Genomic DNA, 20,289 nt, shown 5'->3' on the forward strand with positions numbered 1-20,289 from the left:
TGCGGGCAGACCCCGCCCTGGGCTGGCCCAGAAGCACCTGCTGCTGCCCTGAGACCCCGGAGATGAGCAGAGGCTTGGCTGAGAAAGGGCTGGGAGACAGGCCAGGGCAAGCAGCTGTCACTTCCCAGGACCCCAGGGAACCCTGAGCAGCGCCCTCTGGACATCTCACTTTCCCGGGTGGGGCAAGGGGGCAGCCGCCTGGCCTCAGTCTCCCTGGCCTGGCTGTGTCCTCAGAGCCGGCTTCCCTGGGGGTCTCAGTTTGCCAGAACCCCTTGGGCCTGGTGCCTCCTTCTGTTGTCCTTGTCCCCAAGAGACAGTGTCCTAATCAGGGAAAACAGGAGTGGGTCCCATCACACCAGAGGGGCAACATGTCACAGTCGCCTCAATTGCTGGGCTCTGGGACTCTCCCTCCACCTGAAGCTGGAGGAGGCAGAGGACAGACGTCCCCAGTGGGCCAACTCACGTGGTCTGGCCTGACATGTCCTGGAGCGTCCCCTCGGACGGGGCCATGTGATTTTGTTACATTGTTTGCTTTCTAGGCAATGGTTCTCTGTGGCCAAACGTGTAGAAGAAAACGCTGCTTCGAGCCGGGGCCTTAATGTTTATGGGGCGGGGGGCGCTAGGGTCTGCAGCCCTTCCCGTGAGAGCCGGCTTTGCCCTTCCTCTGCAGTTCACACGCCGCTTTGCGGGAAGCGCCCAGCCCCTGGCCTGGCCCTGGTTCTTTCCTAAATTCCTTGGCGAGTGCCTGGAAGCTCAGGATCAGGTGCCCCCGCCACGGAGCCCCCTCGTGGGGTCTGTGGCCGCCCGATGGGGTTCCCAGGCTGCCTTTCCTTTGGAGCTGCCTCACAGCGCACAAAGGCCGGCGCAGGTGCGCACTGACCGGCCTGCTCTGACGAGCTGCCCCGCAGTGAGGAGCCCCGCACAGCACCCCGGGGGCCGGGCAGCACCCTGCATCTCGGGTCAGGACGGACTTGCCTGTTCTAAGCCTCATGGGAGCACCAGACTCTCTTAGGCGGTTTTAAAATAAACCCCGGTTTAGGATAAGGTGCGGCATCAGACAGCCTCAGCGCATGGCTTCCGGGTTCTTACCCTGAAGCCTGCCGAGTGGGTCTGTTCAGCCCTTTACCAGCCTACCTGCCAGCATTGGCCCAGGCCCGGTGACCACAGGACCATGGTCTCAGGCCTTTCTATTGTCACTGAGCGGCCACCTGAGGCCACCTCTCCCTGACTGGCATCACTGCACCCTGTTTGCAGACCACGGCTGCCCCGCACACATCTGAGCTTCTGTTCCTTCTCTGTCCCTCGTCCTGGGAGGGAGAGTGAGGGCCCCGTGGGCTGGGCCCTTGCCCTGTCGTCCCCCCTGGCAGCCCCGTGTGGAGTTCCCTCGGAAGTCCCCAGAAATGAGGGGGCTCCAAGTCACAGCGAAGGGAGGCAGCTTTGCAGTTGGATTGAAGGGAGAGCAGGTGCAGGCCAGGCCGGCCAGAAGTGGGAGCAGATGCAGGGGCCCCAGGCACAGAGCATGGGGAGCAGAGGGGCTCGGCTCGGCTTGGCCAGGAGGGTGGCCTCGCTACAGCTACCCCTGTCCACCTCAGAACCTCGCCAGCCCTTGAGCAGAGGCAGGGGGCTACAGCCTCAGAGCCAGGCTGCCTGGCCGTGGCCGAAATCCTCCTTCCTTCCTGGAGGAAGCTGTTCCCAGAGCCGCCCCCTTCAGGGTCACCTCCCCAGGTGCCTGATGCTGCCTCTCTCCTTCCTCACTGTCCTTGGTGGCTGCTCTGGGCCAGACAGGCAGCATCACAGCTGCACGGGGTGGGGCCTGGGCCTTGCTCTGTCTGTATTTGCCCAGCGAGCACGTGTGGAGCACCTGCTGTGTACCTGACCCTGTGCTTGTCCCCAGGGACACTATTATGCCCGTGGGGAGTGCACGGGTAGGTGAAACAAGCAGTTGCTGTGGAGTGTTCTGGATGCTGGGGTGGGGTAGGGGGCCTGGAGCAGGACCCTCTGGAGTGGACAAGAGCTGGTAGCACGGGGGAGAGGCTCCCTGGGTTCTGGAGCAGAGCTCCGGGAGTCAGGATGGGAGCCTGGCAGGTGGTGGACTGCGGGCAGGCAGCATGTGCAAAGGGCCAGAGGCAGGAAGACCTCTGGCTGAAGGGAGAAGGGTGACCCGTAGACACTTGGTTGGCGGTAAAGCCAACACTCCTGGAATGACAGCCTTCTAGGGTCACGTCTGTGATGTGGGTTGGTGGGATCCCCTGAGGACAGAGGGGGATCTGGGAGTGTAGCCTCTCTGCCACTCTGTCCCCCTCGCCCTACGTCCAGCCCCTTCCCACCAGGTTGGGAAGACGCCCTGCTCTGAGCTCTCCCAGGAGCAACACATCCTCTGAGGTGGTCTCTCTGGCCCGTCACAGGTCAGAGGCACAACCCAAGCCAGCCCGGCCCTCTGCCTTGTGACCGCTGGGCAGGTGCCTGAGGCAGGGGTGGTAAACTGAGGTCTGAGAGAGGGCTATGTGGGGGCCTGGAGGTTCAGGAGGAGGCCAGTCCGGCCCAGGTAGAGGGTGTCCACGGCCAGCTCGGGTACCAGCTCTGGACCCTGAGCCCAAGCTCCCCCATTTCCCTGGCACCCCGGACCTGGTCCTCCCTCACTCAGCTACATGTCCCGGGGGAAAGTGAGTGTCCATGTGGTTCTGACTGTGACAGACTAGTTTCACTCCTGACAGTTTATCTGAAAACAGTTGGAGTTGTTTTACACGAATAAGGAAACTAACAGTCTCCAGGTTCTGTGCCCTGGTGACTGGCCCCATCAGGGCCGACCTGCTTACCTGGGCCTGCCTGCGAGGCCCGCTTCACCTCCCGGCCTCGGCTGCTGGCCCGGCCCGGCCTCAGCTCCAGCCTCTGCAGTTGCCCCCACTCCGAGTGGGCCAACCTCTCCCGAAGCTGCATCCCAGGCTGAACTGCCCAGAACCCAGAGCCCAGGCCTTGCTCCTGCTCCACCCCTGCAACCCACTCCCCGTCCTGCCTCACACTCCCCCTCCTGCAATGGGGCCGGTTCTGTGCCTCCCTCCCCTCTTCCACTCCCCTCCCCTTTTCCCCTCTCCCTTCCCCTCTCCTCTTCCCCCTCCCCTCCTCTTTTCCCCTTTTCCCTCTCCCCTCCCCTTTTCCCCTCTCTCTTCCCTCTCCCCCTCCCCTTCCCCCTCCCCTCCCCCCTCTCCCTCCCCCTCCTCTTCCCCTCCCCTTTTCCCCTCTGTCTCCCCTCTCCTCTTCCCCCTCCCCTCCCCTTTCCCCTCTCCCTCTCCCCCTCTCTTCCCCCTCTCTTCCCCCTCCCCTCCCCTTTCCCCTCTCCCTCTCCCCCTCCCTTCCCCCTTCTCTATCCCCTCCAGTCTCCTCCCCTTTTCCCCTCTGTCTCCCCTCTCCTCTTCCCCCTCCCTTCCCCTTTTCCCCCTCTCCCTCTCCCCCTCTCTTCCCCCTCCCCTCCCCTTTTCCCCTCTCTCTTCCCTCTCCCCCTCCCCTTCCCCCCCTTCCCCTTTTCCCCCTCTCCCTCTCCCCCTCTCTTCCCCCTCCCCTCCCCTTTTCCCCTCTCTCTTCCCTCTCCCCCTCCCCTTCCCCCCCTTCCCCTTTTCCCCCTCTCCCTCTCCCCCTCTCTTCCCCCTCCCCTCCCCTTTTCCCCTCTCTCTTCCCTCTCCCCCTCCCCTTCCCCCCCCTTCCCCTTTTCCCCCTCTCCCTCTCCCCCTCTCTTCCCCCTCCCCTCCCCTTTTCCCCCTCCCCCTCCCCCTCTCTTCCCCCTCCCCTCCCCCTCTCTTCCCCCTCCCCTCCCCTTTCCCCTCTCCCTCTCCCCCTCCCTTCCCTCTTCTCTATCCCCTCCACTCTCCTCCCCCTCCCCCTCCCCTCCCTTTTTCCTCCTCCCTCTCCCCTCTCCTCTACCACTCCCCTCCCCTCTTTCCCCTTCCCCTCCTCCCCACCCTCCCCCCCTCAGCTATAGGCAGCCCCATCCCTTCCCCTCTCTCATTTTACCACCCCTCCCACCCACATTCCATCCTGTGGTCCTACCACCAGAAGCCCCTGCCCTGGGAGGCTCTGGCCTCCCTTCCTTCGGCCCCTTTGCCGACCCGCTCCCCCACCAGTGACAGCCCCCTACCCAGCCCCTTCCCAGTCTCCACACAACCTGCCTCACCTGCAGCCCTTCCTCATACAGGTGTTCAATGCCTCCGGCAAGGTTACATATTTACCCTAGATTGCTTATTTTTAAAATACGTTAGATATAATGCACATACCACACAGTTCACCCACTTTAAGTGTACAATTCAATGGTTTTTAGTAAACGTACAGAATTGGGCAACCGTCACCATTGATTCCAGAACATATTCATCACCCCAAACAGATACATACCCCTTACCCCTTAGCTGTCCCCTCCACCCCCTACGCCCCACCCCCCCTCCAGCCCCAGGAAGCCACAGATCTGTTCCTGTGTCTGTAGATTTGCCCATCTGGGGTATCTCATGTAAATGGGGTCTGTGCCTCCCCACCAGCCTGGCAGCTGTACGTGAGGAGTGCTCACTGCCTTTTCCCTCAGAGTCCCTAGTGCTTGGCATGTGGCAGTAGAACTTTCTCCGAATTTTGTTGCATTGACCCAACAGGGCACAATATGTGTTTACAAGGATTTTTACTGAAGGTTATTTTTAATCGTGAAAATTCGAGCGTGTGGGTATGTAGAATTAAGGGATTGTTTAAAAACTATACTCCAGCCACTTAAGTAACGTTAGTGAAAAATCCCAAAAGCCATGGAAAAACATCCCCAGTGTGCTGAGTACAAAAAAATTGTACCAAATATTATGTCTCTACTTAACAAAATTTCTTAGCATGATAGGTATAACTTTTGTAAACAGAAATCAAAGCAATAAATGTTAATTTTTTTATTGTGGTAAAATATGCATAATATAAGATTTACCACTTTAAGCCTTTGTTTTAATGTTTATTTATTTATTCTAAGAAAGAGAGAGCACATGCATACGTGCACAAGCCGGGGAGGGGCAGAGAGAAAGAGGATCCCAAGCAGGCTTCCTACCATCAACACAGAGCCCAACACAGGGCTCGAACCCACAAACCACGAGATGGTGACCTGAGCCAAAATCAAGAGTCAGACACCTAACTGACTGAGCCCTGCAGGTGCCCCCACTTTAACCCTCAGTGGCATTAAGTACATTCACACTGTCTTGCCACGGTCCTCTCCTTCTCCTCATCTGAGACTGTTTCCATTAAACACTAGCTCCCCAGCCCCTCCCCCAGCCCCTGGTAACCTCTATTCTACCTTCTTCCTCTGTGAATTTGACTATTCTAAGGACTTCATACAAATAGAATCATGCAGTATTTTTTTCTTTTGTGTCTGGCTTATTTTACTTAGCATAATATTTTCATGGTTCATCCGTGTGGCAGGTGGGAACTTCATGCCTTTTTAAGACTGAATAATATTTCATCGCATGTAATTAAATAGTATTTTAAAGGAGAGATTTCCAGTAACATCCAAAAGAGAAAAATACCCAGGAATAAATTTAACCAAGGAAGTGGAAAACATGTACACTGAAAACTACAAAACACAATTTTTTTGTGAAAAAAATTAAAGACCTAATTAAATGAAAAGATAGCCCATGTTCATGGACTGAGCACTTGCTACAGTTAAGATGGCGGTGCTCCCCAAAGTTGTATATAGATTCAATACATTTCCTATGAAGACAACATTGGCCTTTTTTTTTTAGCGGACATAGAAAAGAACCTCAAATTCATATGGAACCACAATGGCTCGTGAATAGTCCAAACAATATTGAAAAAGAAAAACAAAGTTGGAGAGTTCATATGTCTTGACTTCAGAACGTACTACAAAGTCATATTAATCACAAGTGTGGTACTGTCATAAGGATAGACCAATGGAATAAAACCAAGACAACAAAATAACCCAAATATCTATAGCCAACTGGTTTTTGACAAAGGTGCCAAGACCATTCAGTGAGGAAGGAATTTGTTAGTATCTTCAACAAATGATGCTGGGATAACTGGATAGCCACACACATAAGAACAAAGTTGGACCCTGTGATGATTAATTTTGTGTGTCAACTTGCCTAGGCCACAGTACCCAGATATTTGGTCAAATGCCAGTTTGGGTGTTGCTGGAAGGTATTTTTAAGATGAGATTAACAAATCAGTGGATCCAGAGTAATGGGGTTTACCCTTCATAATGTGGGTGGGCCTCATCCAGTCAGTTGAGGGCCTTAAGAGAAAACAGACCTAGTTCCCCAAGTGAGAGGGAATTCTACCCCCAGACTGTGTTCAGATTCAAACCTGAGTCTCTGGGTCTCTAGCCTGCGCACTCACTCTGCAGATTTTGGATGTGGCCACCATCCACAATTGTGTGAACCAGTTACTTAAAATAACTCAAAAAAAAAAAAAAAAAAGCCAACTAACCAAACTCTCCCTCCGTACACACACACACACACACACCCTACTGTGTCTGTTTCTCTGGAGAACTCTAATACAGGAGGTAAATCTTCATATTTCCAGGTTTGGCCAATCTTAGATTTGACATGAAAAGAAGTGGCAAATGAAAAAAGTAGTAAGTTGATCTCCATCAAAGCTAAAATCTTTTGTGCATCAAAGGACATTATGAAGACAGGTAAAGGTGGCCTAAGGAAAGAGCCCAGCTTTCCTCTTATGCTGGGTGTCCTCCCCTGCTCACTGACTCAGCCCTTCGCGGCGCTCAGTGGGCCCCTCCCCTCCACCTCTGCCAGGCTGCCCTGCCCCTAGGTGGTGGCGCAGCATGGGCCTGCGTGGACTGTGATGGCACGGCACCTGGAGCCCTCCTACGTAACGAGTTCATTTCTGAGGCTCCAGACCAACCGCAGTTAGCCCTGGGCCTGGTTCTCACGGACTGATGGGGCATCCAGTGTCCTCCCTGGAACCCAGGAGGGGAGTCAGAGTCCCTCCCGGCCCCTTTCACTGCTTTCTGAAAGACCAGGTGGCCAGGAAGCCTGGACGGGGATTCACCAAACCCACCCCTTTCTGCCCCTTTCCTGCCTTTGTGCTGAGATCACCGATTCACCCATGAAGTCAAGGTTCTGTGTGGGGAAGATGTCCCCTGAACACTGTCAGCTCGTGTTAGGACCCATAGAACATACCGGAAGGAACAGAAGCCTGGATGGGGCATCCTCTGCTGCCCGCCCTCATGCTTCTGGCAGCCCTGACCCTCCTGCTGCCCTAGGGAGAGGCACAGCCCATGTTTTCCTGTGACTTTTGAATCTTTCTTTTTGCACAGGAGTCTAACCTTTCTAAGGGAAGAATAGTCCATTCAGTTTCATCAGTCTTTCTCACCGAATTGGAAGCGTTCCTGAGCTAATGAGGACCTTGTGTCGGGTGCTGATGACCCGACCCCGATGCAGCGATGAGATTCTGTTCATTTGCAGAAACATGCAGACAGTTCTCTGTTTATGCAGACAAATCCTCCCTCACCTGTGAAGCAAGGAGCAGCTGCTGGGGTTGTGGGTGCTCGCTCCCTGGGCACCCGCCATGTGCCAAGGCCTGAGCTGGCTGGTCCCGGGAGCCCCGAGAGGAGGCACCGAGAGGAGGGTCCTGCAGAGATGGGTCTGCTCTTGGACAAGGGCAGTGGGGCACGCTGTGAGCTGGGCAGGGCCGTGCAGCCTATGACAAGATGGGTGTGGTGCCGCCTGTGGAAAGGGGGCTACCTGGAGGGGCATCTGTGCAGAGTCAGATGGCAAATGGGCTGCTGGTGGTGGGGAGAGAGGGTCCGTCCTGCCTGAGGGTGACAGGAGGCTCTCTCTGGTCTTGGCAGGCAATGGAGTGTGAATCAGTCCTCGAAGGGAAAGGTGGGCTTGGGGACAGCGTGGGTGTAGTTGGGGGAACCACGAAGCACACAGATCACTGTGGGGGGAGGGGGCTCACAGGGTTCAGGTCGGGCAGGGCAGGTAGTGGCCAGGATTGGATTGTCCCAGCGGGTGTGGGTCCGGGAGGCCGGACAGCTGTGGTCAGTGAGTTGGAAAGACTCAGTCAGGGCGCTCCTGCACTTCAGAGTATGGATGGGGGAGAGTGAGGTCAGAGTCTGGGAGACCCGTGGGAGGCTGGGTGGGCAGCCTGGATGCCACATTTGTGAGATGTCTCACCCCCTTTGTGCCAAGGGTCCTTGAGATGTGCATCCTGCCCCCCAGGGACCCCTGACAGGCCCCCCCTGAGGCTCAGGGGTCTGCTTGCTCTGGCCAGGGCTCTGGGTGGATGGCTTATCTGTGATTCTCATAACCCTTGCATTTGTGCTCAATATAAACATAAATCCAATGTTTCCATTTTCAAGGAGGTAGTTTTAGTAACAAATCTTGACGCTGATTTGTCTGACTGCAGCAGTGATGTGAACAGATATGTTTCTATGATTCTTTTATGATCCCTCAAGTGAACATCAGCTAATCAGTTTCCAAAGATGATAAAGTCTGAGTAATCTTCATTGCTTTTTTTCTAAACTTATTTAAGATTCAGTCACAAGAGAAACGTGTAGTCTCAGAGCCCCTGGCTATGGTCTGGGCTCACCCAGGGGGCTGACTGAGGGGGCTGCAGGGCCTCACACCATGCTGGCTTTTGTCTTGAATGCAGTGGCCTCGTGGTCTACGCGGACGGACCCCTGAACTTGGACCGCAAGGCAGAAGACATGTCTGAGCTGTTCCGGCCCTTCCACACGTTGCTGCGGAAAATAAGGTGGAGGGGGGGAGGTGCTTCGGGAGGGCGGGGGGAGGGGCAGTGGGGGAGGGGGGTCCATGGTTGCCCCTGAGCCCTCCTTTCCTCGGGGATGGAAGTCCTCTTCTGTGAAGTCAGAGGTGCCAGAACCTTGCTCTTTGTCTTGAGTTATTGGTTTATAATGTTTGCAGTCCCCTCGCACAACCCCATACCTTTCTCTACCCACACAACCAGGTTCTTTGTTCCTGGCCAGTAACACTATGACCTTTGGTAAAAAATGCCAATAACATGACAGCAGCCACCCTGGCTCGGGGCTCTGGCACTGGGCCTTGAGAGATGGAGAGCCCGGGGAAACTGAGGTGGTGCGGGTGCCCCCAGGGCCACACAACCTGCAGGGCAGGGCTGTCCCCCAGGCCAGCCTCCAGGCTGAGGCTCGGGCCCAGGTGGAGAATGGTATTTGTCCGAGGGCTCTCATTGGTTTCTTCCACAGTGTAGGGGTGAAGGGCCCAGCTTGCTCGAGCACCCGTGCCCCTCCCCTGCTGTGGCTTATCTGGCTCCCCCAGTGGTCCCAGGCAACAGGCCCAGGTGGTGTTGGTGTCCTTGGCCCCATGCGTGCTGTCCTGTGGGCTTGGTGGCACTTGGGGTGGGTGACTGCTCTCTGCTGTAAGGGGCTCCCCTTAGCCTTCAGCAGCAACAAGCCTCAAGCCAGCCCCCTCCATCTTGGGAGATACCCCCCCAAACCCAAACTTCACATGGGTGGGGAGCCCTCCCTGGGGTGGCCCCTCTGAGCTGAAGCACCCAGCTGTGGCCTCCTTGAGGGATGGTAGTGAGCACATGTCCTCTGATCACCTCCCTAGCCCTGCGGTCTTGGACTCTGAGGTCTTTCTTACTGGGGTCTTATGGCTTCAGTCCCTGGAGGCCCCCTTCCGTGCCTTTGGTGGAGCTGATGACCCTATGGGCTCCTGCAGCAGCCTTCCTGGGTCTGGCAGGACTGTTTAGCCCAGGGCGGCCTGGGGCTGGCTTTCCTTTGCTGGTGCCAAGCTTCCCTTTCCCCCATGAGGAGCCAAAAGTGCTGTGAATCCAGACGGTGGAGAATGACCCAGCAGGATGGTCCTCAGAGAGTCATTGGCCCTGGGGGTGGGTGAAGCACAGCCTGTGATGGGGTGCTTGGTCCAGGCTGTAGCTCATCTGATAGATGGCCTGCTGTTGCTTCCCTTGTGCCCAGCCCAGTCTTGAGCACTCTGGGAAGAATGTGACCCTGGCCCAGGGCACGACTGCTGCCCTCCCTGGCTGTCTGACTGGGAGAAGAGACAAAGAAGGAGGCGAGGTGGTGGATGATGCTGAGGCTGGGAAGGAAAGAGAAGAGTGCTTAGATCAGACTGGGGGTCTTATGGAGGAAGGGCCAGTGCATGGAGATGGTGGGGGGGGGGGTAGGCACCGGGTATGGGCATGTCCAGAGCATTAGAGACATGTGCAACATGCTCAAAATTCTAATGCACATAATTGGAATCAGAAGGAAGGAACAGGGGCGCCTGGCTGGCTCAGTCAGGGGAGCACATGACTCTTCATCTCAGGGTCGTAAGTTGAAGCCCCACATTGGGTATAGAGATTACTTAAAAAAATAAAATCTTAAAAAAAAAAAAAAAACAAGAAGGAAAGAATAGAGCAAAATGAGCAGAAACAATATTCAAAGAAAAAAATGGCCAAGAATTTTCCCAAACTGAAGAGAAATCTCTGCCCACACACTTAGGAGGCTCAAGAAAACTACAAGGAAGATAAATACAAAACATACTTAGGTGTATCATAGTAAAATTGCTGAAAACAAAGAAGAAATCTTAAGCACAGCCAGAGAAAAAGCACATATTTCTTGGAAAAGAATGTAAGATTGACAGCTGTCTCCTAAGAAACAAACAAACAATGGGAACCTGAAGGCAATGAAATGATACATATTAAAAGTGCTGAAAGAAACTAGCTGCCAACCAGGATTTTATACCCAGCAGAAGTATCCTTCCACAATGAAGGTAAAATGGTGTTATTCAAAAGCAGAGTGCTGCAGAAATGTATCAGCAGCCTGTCCACAGAGAAATGCTAATTGGAGTTCTTTAGGCAAAGGAGAAGTTTCAGGTGGAAATGTGGAAATGCAAGAGAGATTGAAGAACTTTCTGTGAATTAATATAAATAAATGTGGATATACAAAAAACTCATTGTAATGTCTTGTGGAGTTCAAACTATACATAGCATTGTCAACATTTGAAAAATCAGCATTTTGCTACATTAATTTGTAAAATTTCAAAAGTTACAGAATAAGAATTTGAAAAAGTCAGTACATATTTTATGATGAAAACATTTCTTAGCAAATTAGGAATAAATGGGGATTTCCTTAGTCTGATACAAGAGAGAGATATGCATACACACCATATGAAGTTGAATCCTTATGTAACACCATATACAAAAGTGAACTCAAAATGGATCCAGGACATAAATTCAAGGCCTGAAACAATAAAATTCTTAGAAGACCACACTGGACAAATGCTCTACCACATTGCATTCGGAAATGATTTCTTGGATAGGATACCAAGACATAGGCAACAAAGAAAAAATAGACAAATTGGACTTGAAAAGTTTAAAACTTTGTGCATCGAAAGATGCTCTCAACAGAATAAAGAGGCAACCCACAGGCTGGAGAAAATATTCTCCTATTTTGTATCTGGGATATAAAGGGATCAATACACAGAATATATAGAGAACTCCTAAAACCCACCAACAAAAACCAAACAACCCAATTCAAAAGGGCAAGGGATTTAATTAAACATTTCTCCAAAGAAGATTTATGAATGGTCAAGCACATGAATAGATGCTCGACATCATTGTCAGAGCACGTGCAAATCAAAACCACAACGAGATCCTACCCATTAGGCTGGCTACCCTCAAAACAAAAAATAACAACAACAAAACAAAATAACCGTGTGGATGAGGATGCAGAGAAATTAGAACCCTGTATGCTATTGGTGGGAGTGTAACATGCTGCAGGTGCTGTGCAAAATGGTGTGGAGGTTCCTCAAAAAATGAAAAATAGAATTATCACCTGATCCAGCAATTCCACATCTGGTATATACCCAAGAGAATTGAAAGTAGTGTCTCAAAGACACATTTATACACCTGTGTTCCCAGAGGCGTTATTCACAATAGCTAAGAAGTGGAAGCAACCTAGGTGTCCATTGATGGATGAGTGGATAAGTGAAATGTAGTCCAGCCACACAATGGAATATCATTCAGCCTTAAAAGGAAGGAAATCCTGACGTCTGCCACCACACAGATGAACCTTGAAGGCGTGCTTGGCGAAGTAAGCCAGTAACAAAAAGATAGACTGTGTATGATTCCAATTATATGAGGGGCCTGAACTAGTCAGAATCAGAGGGATGGAGAGTAGGATGGTGAGAGCCAGGGAGGAGAGCGTGTGGTTAGTGTTTCGTGGGGACAGAGTTTCACTTTTACGAGATGAGTGAGTTCTAGGGGTGGATGGTAGTGATGTTTACACTATGATGTGAATGTATTCGATGCCACTGAATTGTCACTTAAAAATGGTTATGATGGTAAATGTCATGTCATATGTATTTGATCACAATAAAAATTTAAATATCACCTACAATATCATTACTAAATATCAGCTAGTTAAGCATAAGTCTGAAGGTGTCTAAGTCTTCCATTGAAAGTTAATGAAATGTTACATAAAATGTTAAAGATGTAAATAGAGAGCTATCCATGTTCAAGGAGTGGAAAACTTAACATTGAGAAAATATCCCGTTATTCTCAGATGAATTCAGTGCAAGTCTCCATCAAAATCTCCGGAGGTGTTTGTCTCTTCTTTTTTGGCACAAAATTGACAAACTAATTCTAAAATTCAGGTAGAAATGCAGTGTGCCCAGAATAGCTAAAAAGAAGAAGATGCCTGGAGAAAAAGAACATTATTTATCTATCCTACTCCTGCTGGGCTTTGGGTTGTTTCCACAAGTAATGCTGGTGTGACCATGCTTGTGAATGTGTGTGCATTTCTGCTGAGTGTGCTTCGTAAAAAAGGACACTCCCTGGCATGGCGCTCTAGTGAAGCTCACGGAGGTGCAGACCCAGGAGCGGCTTCTGGCCCCATCAACAGAATGGAGCCTAGAAACAGACCAACACAGACAGGTTTCCCGGATTTATGACAGAGGAGACGTTGCCGAACAGTGGGGAATGCTTGCTTTTTTCCAGTACATGGGCTGACTCAGCAGATATCCATATGAGGAAAAACGTGTCTGGATCCTTACCACAACCATCTACAAGAATCAACTCCGGATAGATGGGAGATACACACATGGAAAGGAAAGCAGTGGAGATCGCAGAGGAAAAGAGCAGGAACATCTTTGTGACCTTGGAGTAGGCAGATTTCTTAAACAGGACAGAAGAGCACTAAACATAAAGGAAAAAGTGATTTATTGAACTTTATTGAAATTAAAAACTGTAGTTCATCAGGAGGTACCATTAAGAGTGAAAAGGAAGGCCCTAGAGTTGGAGAATATATCCAACAAAGAACTCAAATCCAAAACAAGTAAAGAACTCCTGTCAATCAGTAAGAAGGAGACCGCGAAGCCAAGTAAAAATGGGCAGAGGACCTGAAAGCATTCACAGCATTCGTATCTAAGGGCTGACAAGCATGTACCCCGGTGTTTCCTTCATTCATCAGCAGGCTGAGCACTTTAAAGTGAAAATTGCCGGGAGTGCATGGCAGTGCCGGGGAGCAGGCCAGAGAGCGTCATGGGGGCTGTCCAGTGTGCACGCTCACCCCCTCCCCCCGCCCCCGTGTGCACCTGCCGGGACACACACGTGCATTCCCTGGGCACGCTTCCCCGCCCCCACGGCCGTGTGCACCTTCAGGGATGCGCACGTGCGTTCCCTGGGCACGCGCCCCCCCCCCCATGTGCACCTGCAGGGATGCGCATGTGCGTTCCCTGGGCACGCGCCCCCCCATGTGCACCTGCAGGGATGCGCACGTGCGTGCCCCAGAGAGGCTCGCCAAGAGGGTGAGTCGGGGCAGTCAGAGCCCACCAGGAGTGGAGCCCACCAGGAACAGCTCCCCGGGTGAACGGTGGTGGTTTCCAGCCCGAAAGGCTACAGGCCACGAGACGAGACCATCGACCACACAGAACCTCACCAGGTGGGGTTGCCAAATCCAGCGAGACAAAACCAGCAGAACCCTCAACTGAATTTGAATTTCAGATAAACTGTGAGCACTTTCTTAGTGCAAGAATGTCCCGTATGCTCCCCATTTGGGAATACGTACCCGAAGAAATATTCACATGTCTAGGAGTGTTTGTCGTTTATCTGAAATTCACATTTACCTGCATGTCGTCTGGAGGCTCTACTCAAATACGATATTGCCAAACGAAGCCCGCCTCTGAAGAGCGTGGGCTGCGATTCCCACTTACGTGCGGAATGAAAACAGGCGAGACCACGTCAGTCTTTAGAAGTCAGGCTGCTGGCGATGGCAGGGGGTGACTGGAAAGGCACGTGGGGACCTGGGAGCCTGGTTCGTGTTCCGTCGTTTGATCTGATGCTGTCTGCACGGGCGTGCTCAGTGCATGAGGCGCCACAGCTGTGCGGTTCTGGGAAGTACGCTTTTCTGCCTGTTTCCGTGACCGACAGGAATGTGTGACCTGGACTCAGACCTGCTGGCAGAGAGCAAGGCGCAGGCCTGCGCTAGACACGCCCCAGCGCCACTACATTAACCCCTTTCAGGTCTCCGGTTCAGTGCCCCTTCCCCCAGGAAGTCTCCCTAGACTGAGCCCGGTGCCCTGCTGTTACCCTCGAGAGAGCAGGCATTTTCCTTTGTCGTAGTTGCTGTTAATGTAACTCAGTCATCGTTCATGGAAATCTGTCTCTTACCGGCTCTTCCAGCGCAGCCCCAAGGGCAGGGACCTGTCTGGGCCTTCCTGCGTCTCCCTGGGGCCCGGCACAGAGACCGCTGTCAAAAACGTGTGCTGAATGAAAGTCTATGCGTAAACCAACTTTTTTTTCACTCCTAGAAGGTTTTCTTAATGTGATGATCACATCCCCAAGAACCAGGGCCCTCTTGTTTCCAGTCTCACTTCTAAGAAAGAAACCATCCCAGGCATCCATGCGGACAGCTGTTGTCCAGACCTGTGGCACGGAGCAGTCCCCGCACGCCTGTGCCTCGTCCTGTAGCGGGGGAGGTGTGCGCTACGTGCATTTCGTTGCAAGGCTTTGACACCTTGCTTCTCTGCTGATGCAGACGTCGAGGATGCTGTGTCCACTCCTGGCCACGGGGCTGGTGTGGCCTCTGGGAGTCTCACCCCTGGTTCTTATCTTGACCCTTTAGGGATTTGCTGCAGACCCTGACCGAGGAGGAGCTTCACACGCTGGAAAGGAATCTCTGCATTTCCCAAGACGTGGAGTTTCCCATCCGGGCAGACGCCCAGGCGCCCCCAGCCCTGGCGCCCGCCTTTCCCTCACCCCTCCCCGCCGAGGAAATGCTCTCAGCCAAGGCCAAAAGCCAGGAGGGGGAGCTGGCCTGCTCCATGCAGTATGACGACCAGGAGCTAGAGCAACTCAACCGCATGGTCCACAGGGCCGGGGACGAGATGTCCTCCCTCCTCTCCCCGCCCAGCGCCTGCCAGTCCCCCGCGCACAGGCCGGGGGCGGAGGGCAGCCCCCGCGGGGAGGCCTCCCCAGGCAGCGCAGGGTTGCGGCCACGCGGTGACGAGGAGGAAGGAAGGGTGTTCTTCATGGATGACGTGGAAGGGGCTGCAGAGGCCCCGGGCAGCCCGGCTGGGTGGGCGGGCAGCGCCAGTGCTGGCCCCCAGGAGAGAGGACAGGGCAGGGGGCGTGGGCAGGCAGGGGCCAGCAGGCCCGCCGAGGCAGAGGAGGGGGACCTGAGCACTAACAACAACGTCCAGGACGACAAGCTGTGGGCGCTGGGCCCCAACTCCTGCAGCTGCCTGGACTCCCAGCCACACCTGGAGGGCTGGGAGGCGGGGGTGGACGCCGCGGGGACGGCGGAGATGATCGCCCACCGGACAGGGGGCATGAAGCTCTCGGCCACCGTCATCTTCAATCCCAAATCGACCCCGGCCGTGGGCGTGGCCGGCACCGCCCCGGAAGCCTCTGGAGAGGGCGTCTCCCCGTCGGAGCCTGCGGCCGAGGGGATGGACGGTGGCTCCCACAAACTCAGTGCTGCGGCCACCAGCTGTCTCCTGAACTCCTGCGTGTGCTGCGGGGGCTGTGGGGGCGGCAGGGAGGACGCCGCTGCCCAGAGTCTGCGGGACAAGTGCGGCCCGGGAAGCGTCATCAGCGCCTCCTACATGGGCTCCGCCAAGGCCGGCGCCAAGGGCCCTGCCGAGAGACAGGAGGAGGCCCGACCTGCGCCAGAGGCGTTGCCCACGGACGCCCCGTGCCCCCTGCCCCCAGAGGACGCCCCTACTTCCAACAAGTGCCTGACACACACCCCAGGTCCTCAGCTCGATGCAGCAGACAGGTCACCTGGAGCGGGCGCCGCCGCCAGTCCGAAAAGGGAGCCTGAGGCTGGACCGCAGGAGGCAGGGCAGCCCTCGACGGCCAGGCTGGAAAGTCAGCAGGGAGAGGAGGCCGAGCAGGAGCCTCAGCGCCTGTCGGGCTCCAGGTAAGAGCCATCTCTGGCCACAGCCGGGTTCCTCTGTCTGCCTCAGGGCTCATTCCCTAAGTGCTGACCCGCTTCCCTCAGCTTCTCAGGCGTGCCAGGGGCGGTGGGAGGTGGCCGGTGTCGGACACCAACACGGCAGGCAGTTAAGCAGATGATACGAGGCCCTCCTGGGCCTGACTGCCTCAGCCCACCCCCTTGCGTCGTCGTGGCCCCTCCTGGCCCTGGGTGAGCCGCGCTGGGGAGAACTGGGCCGTGGCCGCCTCTGAGTATGCTTTCCATCTCTCTTTGCTCACTGTCCTGGCCTTGGAAGTGGAGCCCCTGGGGCTGTGGTGGGGTCCTGGGGACTCCCTGGGCCTATTCTCAGGCCGTGCCTCCAGGGCTCCTCCCGGGCTCCCCCGTAGAGCCAGGGGACCAGGAAAGGCAGGCCCGGTGGGGGTCTGCGGGACCCTGACACCCGCACACCTCTTTCGACTCCAGGCCGCTGTCCCTTCCCTTGCTCCCCACACCCTGGACTTATCTGGAACAAAGCAGATTCAGTGAGCACTGCCCCAGCACCCCCCATGTGCCCGCTGCGTCCTCAGCATCAGAAGAGAGGTGCTGGGTTCACACATGGCCGTTGTGTCGTCACCACCCTTGGTCCTCCCACCGGGGCCCTGCCTGCTTTGGCTGTGTCTGCCCAGTGGTGGTGGGCTTTTCCGTGTGGGGTCTGCAGTCACTCCTCACCCCTCCCCCGGCCCCAAGCAGCCACCGATTTACTTTGTGTCTCCATGGATCTGCCCCTTCTGGACAGTTCAGAGAACCAGAATCACACAATACGTGAGCCTGTCTCCTTTTGCTGAGCGTGTCTCCTTTCGCTCATCAGCGTCGTAGCAAATGCCAGTGCCGCCTTCCTTTTTGTGGCTGAGTAGTATCCTGCCGTTTTGTTGGTCGCCGTCGATGTGCATGTGCGTTGTTGATCCTTTTTGCTGCCGTGGATAGTCCTGCTCTGCAGATTCGTGAACACGTTTTTGTACAGTCAGAGGTTTTCATTTTTCTTGGGTGTGTATGCAGGAGTAGGATCGCTGCACCATATGCTAACTCTGTGGTCAGCTCTTTGAGGTGCTGTCGACTGGTTTCCAGAGGGTCTGCAGTTCTGTGCCCGCTGGGTCGTGCGTGAGGCCCCACCTTCTGGACATCCTCACCAGCGCTCATTATCACCTGAGACTTTTACCGACAGTGCGTTTGTCCTTAGGGAGCACACACAGCGTGGACTGCTCCCAACCCCCTCGAGACCGAGACCGTTCCTTTCTTTGAGACTGTGCCCCCGGTGTTACTCACAGCAGGTTATTTTATTTCATTCAACGTGAGATGCATAGAGATGGTCATTTGCATTTATTTCTGGAGATGTGCCCACTTTCCCTTCCAGCCGCGTGGCCCCCCATGTGGCTGCACCAGACCCTGCTGTTACAGACGGTGCAAACATCTGTTTTTGAGGTGCAAGTCCAGCTTCCTCAGCCGTGTCCAGAGGGAATGAGTTATTGTCACAACCCGTTGGGTGGCTTTCTTCATCAGGGCCTCTGACCCTGCGGCACAGAGCTGATTGGTAAGCGGATAACTTTTTTGCAAGGATGATAGGAAATCATCAGGAATTCTTTGACAGGATACGTGAATTTTTCAGCTTTTGACCTGCCCCCCTTTCTGGGTCCAGCCAGCGGACACCCGCTCTGTCTCCTGGTTTCCTGACGTGTCCCACAGTGGACACGGCTTGTTTGCCTCACAGACAGCTTCCCAAGGCCTCACTCACCATAGCACAAACGCTGAGGCTGAGCTGAGGAAAGGGAAGAGAAGCCCCACGGTGGCCTTGAGAGACAGTCCCATCTTGCAGGGAAGCTGCAGAGGGTCTGAGGAGGGAAGAATGTGGCAGGTGGTGGGATGATCGGGACAGACATGCGTGTGGGACAGGACCTTGGACAGCGATGCCCCGCCCCCATGCCCCCCACAGCGGGAATCCCCTGTCTTGGCCAGGACCTTGGACAGCGATGCCCCCCCCCCCCCCCCCAATCCCCCTCCCCAAGCCCCTGTAGCGGGAATCCACCCGCAGTGCACACATCAGGAGCGCCTTTCGCTCATGTCACAAGCTGACCTCATGGGCGTGCTCGAACACTAATACAGAGGTGACAGAGCAGGGTACAATTAAAATGAACAGACACAAAGGACCAGCCTCACACAGGCAGGAAGTTCACCAAAATTCATGAGGCTTCACGATGGAGACTGTGGGCCTTGCATGCAGGGGCAGGTGACTACCCCTCCCATTCTGCAGATGGACAGGCTGGAGTTTGCCTCAGCTCCGAGTGCCTGGAAGATGTGGGTGGCCTGCAGCCTCCTGCCTGTCCTGACCTGCAGGTGACCGGTGGCTGGAGGAGTGAGCGGCAGGCGTGGCACTGTGCTCATGAGCTCCCAGTCCTGAGGGGGAGTCACACAGGTGCAGCCTCACACCTCTTCGAGCCACACAGGGTTGGCCCAGGCGCACGGAGTTGTGACGGAGGGTCCGCCTGCCCCGAGGACACCTGGAGCGGATTTTCCTGCTTAAGCAGAAGACAGGTGGAAGGCAGGGCACTGGGGTCTCAGCTGGAGAAGCCCCCGCGGCAGCCCCCCAGGCCCTACATTCAGCCCGCCGCACCATGGCCCGTTCCACCAGCACTGTTGCCAGGATGGTGGAACATGGCCCTCAGCAGAATCCTGGGCAGAATGTTCCAGAATCATGGGTCCTTCAGCTTTTCTCTTTTTCCTGGCTTCTTCTCTCCTACCTTTTCAGGAAAAGTTAGGAGCTTTTTAAAGGAAAAGTTAACATTTTTTAAAAGCTTGTTCCCTGTCTAGACTCACCTCACTGTTCCAGAACCTTCCATGCTGTGGAAGCCTGAATAAGTCACTTGTCTACAACATGGAAGCTCATCCTGCTTCAAGTCTGTTTTTGTCCTTTCTGTGGACATTAGACTAGAGTGTGTCCATCCTGCTGCCTTGTTTAAAAAATAACACGGGCTCTCTTTTTTCTTATTATAAACATGGCCCCGTTCATTGTAGAAACTTTGGAAACAGAAGGAAATAAAAATCATCCCAAATCCCATGGGCAGTTTTATTTTTCTCACTAAATCTTATCTTGTGATCATTGCTCTGTAAAGCTCTTGAAAAACACTATTTCTGTTGAACTTTACTGTATCCTAAGAACATACCTAATTTATTCTATGTTTTCCCACTTCCATATATTTTTTCTATGTTAAATTAGCTTTGTGGTCATGCTCCCTTACAGCTCTACATCTGCCTCTTGGATTGTTTTTTTAATGTTTATTTATTTTGAGAGAGAGAGAGAGGGAGAGAGAGAATCCCAAGTGGGCTCCACACTGTCAGCACAGAGCCTGACGCAGGGCTCAAACTCACAAACCGTGAGATCATGACCTGAGCCAAAATCAGGAGTCAGACGCTTAACCGACTGAGCCCCCCAGGCACCCCAGTTGGATTATTTCTTGAGAATCGATTGTTAGTAGAGTCAGCACAGCAAAGGTATAAAGGCCTTACCATCACTTACGTCAGCTCACCTCCCAGAAGCCAGCCATGTACTGCCTGGGTTGGGGGGCTGCCCCCGCCCACACAGCCGCAGGCCCAGTTTTCCCACCTTGAGGAGCAGAAGCGGGACCCTCTGTGCTGTTGGAGGTGGCTTTTCTCTGGTGGTCGGTACCCCGCGTACTTCTACCTGTTTCGTGGTTCCTCTGTCTGTGCACAAAGTGGCCGTTCACGTGTCTTGCTTATTTTCCAATTGGGTTTTTGTGTCTTTTTTTACTGACTTGAAAACATCCCTTCTGGTGTGTCTGCTGTGGATAGATTTACCCAACGTGCTACTCGCCCTTTGACTTTATTTGTTGATGACG

General features: G+C 54.1%; 1 protein-coding gene across 5 annotated transcripts in view; it reads left to right on the top strand.

Annotated features, from left to right (window-relative positions):
• ZFYVE28 (zinc finger FYVE-type containing 28) overlaps window positions 1-20,289 on the top strand; it is a 114,457-nt gene that overhangs the window by 71,357 nt on the left and 22,811 nt on the right. For all 5 annotated transcript variants that reach the window (XM_086705612.1, XM_086705611.1, XM_086705613.1 and 2 more), the window contains 2 exons: window positions 8,635-8,736; window positions 15,089-16,387. In XM_086705612.1, the coding sequence (XP_086561738.1) occupies window positions 8,635-8,736; window positions 15,089-16,387 (1,401 nt within the window). The remainder of the gene's footprint in view (window positions 1-8,634; window positions 8,737-15,088; window positions 16,388-20,289) is intronic.

This window comes from Puma concolor, chromosome B1 (genome assembly GCF_028749965.1).
Source record: "Puma concolor isolate L17-30 chromosome B1, mPumCon1.1.hap2, whole genome shotgun sequence".
NCBI lineage: Eukaryota > Metazoa > Chordata > Mammalia > Carnivora > Felidae > Puma > Puma concolor.